The 5,936-nt window shown below is 50.9% G+C and overlaps 1 protein-coding gene across 1 annotated transcript; it reads right to left on the reverse strand.

The window, feature by feature from the left end:
• Positions 1-4,306: 4,306 nt before the first annotated feature.
• LOC101784060 (non-classical arabinogalactan protein 31) lies at positions 4,307-5,523 on the reverse strand. The gene is made up of 2 exons (XM_004969751.2): positions 5,014-5,523; positions 4,307-4,924 (listed from the first exon to the last, which is right to left on the reverse strand). Exons 1-2 carry the CDS (start codon positions 5,432-5,434, stop codon positions 4,614-4,616), a joined length of 732 nt encoding a protein of 243 aa, XP_004969808.1. The 5' UTR covers positions 5,435-5,523; the 3' UTR covers positions 4,307-4,613.
• Between the last annotated feature and the right edge of the window lie 413 nt (positions 5,524-5,936).

The following is a 5,936-nucleotide window of genomic DNA, read 5'->3' on the forward strand; positions in this document are numbered from 1 at the left end:
ATAACCTCCCGATCTGGTGCGTCGAGACCTCGATCAGTGGTTGTTGACGGTGCTGTCTCTGTTATGGATGGCTTGTGTAGCTCATGGGCAAAGACCCCAGGTGAAACTTGGGCATGAGTAGATCCAAGCTTGGATAGGATATTCGTGGCAACGTTGTTGTCACGAGCTATGTGATGGAACTCCAGACTGAAAAATTTGTTCTCTAGCTTGCCATGTTGACTATGTTGGGATGGGGTGTGTTGAATTGAATGTATCAGGTTTTGACGATCGAGTTGTTCATACGCGCGCTCTTCGAGTTCAGCCAATTATCTAGTGTACTTGTCCTTTGGCATTGTGCGGGTAATAAGATCAATGGACATGGTGGTGGCAAGGGAAGTGCGATGTTGATGCGATTGAATTGCTTCAAACACGTTATCCAGGTTCATGATTGGCAGGTTTGTTGCAAGGCGGCGGTGACGCTTTGCTCTTGCGGTGTTCCTTGCCCGCTGTCGAGTTTTTTGAGCTTTAGTCTCCTCTCCAACAATGTTGGCAGTGAGTTCATCCTATGAGACATTATCTGGGTGACGTTCGTGTCGTGGATTTCTTTCTGGTTGCTCTTCTTCTTCACCCTCTTGCCCAACAATGAGAGCGAAGAGTTCTCATTCCGGAGAGTAGCTTCTCGAGCTTGACGTGATGACCTTCATAGAGCCACCTTCTTCGTAGATGGGCAACAGAGGAGCTCCTTCCTGGTACGGGAGGGTGTCGAGGTACGTGATGAGGCGTGAATCATTGTCCTTGGCAAGAGCAGGTGGCTTCATATTAGGCCCATAGACGAATCTGCCTTGTGGAGTTGATGTGATTGCCAGGCCCTGCTGCAGAACTGATAAAGGAGTCTACTCGTCCGGGTCCGAGTAGTAGTCAAGGTCTTTGATCGTATCCGTTTTGGATTGTGATCTGGACAGGACTGCCTGATAAGTAGTGGTCGCGCTGCGGAGTCCGAATGAGAATTGACTCGAGTAGTAGTCCAACTCGCACGATGGCTTAAATGCCGATTTGTGAAAGTCAGCCCGACTGGTGGAAGAAGTCGAGTTGTACTCGGACTCGTCCCCCTAGCCTCTGACTAGGTCAGAAATTGAAAATTCATCGAATTTCTAAACGAGATCCTCCAGAGCTCGGCATTGGAGCTTGATGGGTTGCTGCTTCTTCTCCAAGGCGGACGCAATGTGGCGGTGGAAATTTCTAGTGCCGTTTGCGATGCAAATCCAAGAGCCAAACATGAACATCACGCCCGTTTCGAACGCGACAGTTGGCTTGATGATGATTTGTGCCATCGAGTTCGCCAGTGGATTCTCGGCAAGATCCCCTACCTGGCGCACCAGCTATTGGTGTTTAGACTCGGCACCCTACCGAGGGGGGTGCTTGAGGTAGTGTTTAGTTTGTGGGGCTCACCAAGATCAGGAACTCGAAGGTGAACTCAGACACATAATTTAGACAGGTTCGGGCCGCTAGATTGCGTAATACCCTACATCCTATGTGTTGGTTGGATTTAATTACTTTGGAGGGGGTCCCTGCCTTTCCTTATATTTCTGGAGGCAGGGTTACAAGTCGGTTGTTTTACAAGAATACTAGTCGGATTTGACTAGGCGAGTCCTACTCTAATTGCTATAAGTAGTTTTGCTAATCCTCAACTAGTTCCTGTCTTGCCACATAGACTACTCCATCCTGCACCGTAGCCTCCATATCAGACATGTCTCGGTGTCCAGCCCTGTACCTAGGACTGTCCAAACCTTCTGGTGGTCCTATAGATGTATGTACAACAATGAGCGCAGTGGCGGACCTAGAAATAAGGGAATGTATTTGGTGCAAACCAGATACCCCGTGCAACCTTGGAAACTCTGAATCAAGACCACAAGATGCTAATCCAATGGATAGAGTTAGAGATGGGATTATTTTGCACTTAACCGCCCGCCGGCCAGCAATGCAAAATTGTTTTTTTTCTGAATCCTCCCTGCCCCTTCCATCCAAACCCCTGCCATGACCCTCCACCGCCCGTGGCCCTCCGCCGGCCTGGTGAGCGTGTCGCTGCCCCTTCACCACCGCCTGTGGCCCCTTCGCCGCCGCCGCCGCCGCACGGCGCCCACCTCCGCCGCGGCTCCATCAACGGCCGCCATGACCTCGACCTGCCATCATACTCCTCGTCCCCGCCCTCACCGCTGCCAGACCTGGATTACCCCTCCGCCGCCGCCGCCGCCGGCGGCAACGCGCCCTCGCTCTTCGAGTTCATCACCGTCTCCACCGGCAGCCGCACAAACCTCCACCGCTCCCGCACCGCGCCGGCCATTGCGCCGCTCAGCACCACAGCGCTTGAGACCCCCGCCGCCGCTGCCACCCAAGCGCCTGGCCATCGTGCCGCACGCCTTCCTCTTCTAGCTCGCCTACCTTGCCCTCGGCGTCACCTTCTACGCCGCCGCGCCGGCCAACTTCACCTCCTCTACGGGCGGCGGAGGGCCACGGGCGGCGGCAAAGGGGCGACAACACCGTCACCAGGCCGGCGGAGGGCCACGGGCAGTAGCGAATCGCCTCTCGGGGCGACGGTGGCGTCTCTGGATGGGTCCAAGGGGGGTTTGGATGGAAGGGGTAGGGGGATTCGCAAAAAAAAATAATTTTGCATTTCTGGCCGGTAGGCGGTTAAGTGCAAAATAATTCATCTCTAACCCTATCTATTGGATTAGTATACTGTGGTCTTGATTTAGAGTTTCCAAGGTTACACGGTGTATCTGGTTTGCACCAGATCCATTCCCCAGAAATAATGTATGACCCGGGCTGAACATGAGCCTATACACTCAAATGATCGAACAGGGCAGTGAAGCCAACGAATTGTGGAACAACTTGACGTTAGAGCATGAGCTAACGCTGGTCTCTGGCCCTTTTTCTGCTTGAGCTGAGGTCATATCTTTTGATATGACTATCGAACATCACATAGGCCTGGTTTGGTTCCACGTGCTTATTTTTAGCACCCGTCACATCGAATGTTTAGATACTAATTAGAAGTATTAAACTTAGACTATTTACAAAACCCATTACATAAGTGGAGGCCTAAACGGCGAGACGAATCCTATTAAGCTTGCTGTTCAGAGGCAATACATTGGTTGCTGCTATAAATCATCGGCTAATGATGGATTAATTAGGCTTAATAGATTCGTCTCGCCGTTTAGCCTTCACTTATGTAATGGGTTTTGTAAATAGTCTACGTTTAATACTCCTAATTAGTATCTAAACATTCAATGTGATACGTGCTAAAAATAAGCAAAGAGAACCAAACGCCACTGTACACATACAAGGGAGGACATGAGCTGAACCCGGGCTGCAGAGCCCCCAGCCCGGGTCCTAGATCTGCCCCTGCATGAGCGCATGTTTCAAGAGAAAAGAAATACATATTGTGGTAATTGTAAAACTGTCACTAAAAGTGGTACTTTAAGTTTTTGGTATCCGTTTGTGAAACGTGCATGCCCATGCTTGATAAGCAATTGTTTCTTAACTTAAGGTAGGCTATGAGCCTTTGACTTCTGTCAGAAGCAACTGTGCTTCTAGCGTTTTTGCAAATTTGTTTCGGTTTACCTGGTCGAAGTTTCAAATTAGCTTCTATTGTTTCTATTTACATAATTTATTTTGCTAACTGAAAGGTTGGTTGGATGTTCATTGTAGATTTTTCCTTGGTCGTTGAGGAAAGTCTTACAAATGGCATCAATTTGTTGTTAACAATGTCGGTGGTAATTAACAATGTAGGATTTGTTTATTTTCCCTATTTATTGTGGATGTGTTATGTTCTCGGTGTTGCTGTGAATCCTCTGTGGTAAGTGAATGGTGCGATGCTTGCAGAGAAGCAAAGACCGGGAGTTTCAGTTTGCAAACTAAATATATTCTTTGTGAATGGAAGAGAGAAATGATTTACTGTGAGACCAAGACCAAAGCACAAAGAACCTCAGAATGATAAAATTTTCCAATGATACGGTATAGTAACATCTGAATGACTTTTGGTGGCATGAAGAGCCACGGCTCGGCATGGTTAACGAGATCGCTTGCACGTGAGACCTTACATAGTTTATTGGAAGCAGTTCGTTCTTCTAGAAGATCTGTGGATTAAACTAGTATGGTCCATCTTGCTGATTAACCATCGCCATCATGCATGCACAGATCCCCAGACAGCTTCCGAGTTCCAATTAAGACTCGCTCCTACTGAGATGCCTGATCTAGTGTGTTCAGATCAAGCATGCAGCTGACTAGCTGAGCAACGCAGAGTCTCAGATGTCAATAGATAAAAAAGAAGTACGAATGGACAGTCACAAGTTTGATGAAGATAAATTAATGAACTGATCAGCTAGCCAATGGCAACACAATGCAATATAATCTTACATCGACACCAATCCACCATCAAAGCATCGCCATTACTCATATGCTCCGATCGAACTAGACCTGAACTCACATATATAGTAGTAGTAGAAGCTACGGAGTAATTGATTAAGCTAAGAACGCAATGCCTAGCTACTTATTACTTACTGCCTTGATGATCGACCAAGATCGATCTTAACGTGTCCAACGGGATGATCGAATTAACAGGTCGCCACCATCGTCGATCAGTAGGGGCACTGGCCTTTGGCGCCGGGTGCGTAGAAGAGAACGCTGGTTGGGCTGTAGATGCCCTGCAGCCCCGCCGGCGGGATGGTCCTCGTCTCCCTGACGAGGGAGAGGCCGATCCACTGGTTGGGAGGGTAGTAGGGCTTGTTGCACTGCGGCGTCGGCGACGAGACCAGGTACATCTTGCACGTCCTGGCGTTGAAGTTCTGCATGTCGTAGAACATGATGAGGAAGTAGCCGTTGCCGTCCGTCACCGTCCCCGTCGCGTTCACCACCTTCCGCCCGTAGCACACCATCATCGCCGTCGCGCCTGCATGCATAGATCGACGACTCGGAGATCAGCAACAATGGTTTGTCGCATCGCAAGAGACAATGCATGTATACTTGAGAAATGCGAACCTGGCAGAGGCGACGCGTCGATGCCGGTGTTGTAGCCCTTGCCCTTGCAGGACTTGCAGTAGATGACGCCCTCCACGATGACGAAGGGCAGCGGCTTCGGCGGCGGCACGAGGGGCAGTAGCGGCGGGATGGTGGTGTTGTAGGCCGAAGGCGGCACGGCCATGTCGCCCGGCGGCGGCGACGACGGCGGCGGCTTGGCGTTGTCGTAGGACGGTGCCGGCGCACCCTTGTCCGCGGGCGACGGCGTCGGCGGCTTGGCGCTGCCGTAGCCCGGAGCCGGCGCGGCCTTATCGTTGGCCGACGTGGGTGCCCTGGCCTTGTCGTCGTTGGTGGCCATCGCGTGGCGGGCTGGGAGCAGCAGCGCGGCGGCGACGAGCACCGCCCCGGCTAGCAAGGCCCGGCTACTCAGCGAGGATGCCATCTTGGCTTGGCACGCTGTTTGACTAGCGATTTGCAGCTCAGTTCTCACTAGCTCTTGTGTGAAGCACTAGCTGAACTGATCTTGCAGTGCAGTGGGAAGTGAGTGATGAGGTGTGCTCGGGCACGGGGTGATTTATAGGGCGATCTCGGGGGCAACTCGATCGATCTCATTCCACATGGCTCGCTGCCGTTTGACCAGACGGGACAGCGCGGAAGTTCAAATCAAATCAGATTCCGTTCACAGTTAATGACTTTGTTGTCTTGCGAGAGCAGGGTGGGTTAATGCAGGACGAGGAGCACAGTGCTCTCGAGAAGCAGCTTAGCTTGCCGCTTGTCATCTCTGCTCTCCGGAACAGGCGAGCACAGTAAAAAGTTCCGTTCCATGGGATGTTTAGGTCCAGTTTGGTTCCAAGAACCTCCTAAAAGAGTGTTTGGTTCCACCTCTTAAAATTGACTAAAAGTAATAAATGCACTAGTAAACAGACCATGCAGCCCTCCTCCTT

The sequence above is a fragment of the Setaria italica genome, chromosome V (genome assembly GCF_000263155.2).
Source record: "Setaria italica strain Yugu1 chromosome V, Setaria_italica_v2.0, whole genome shotgun sequence".
Taxonomy (NCBI): Eukaryota; Viridiplantae; Streptophyta; class Magnoliopsida; order Poales; family Poaceae; genus Setaria; species Setaria italica.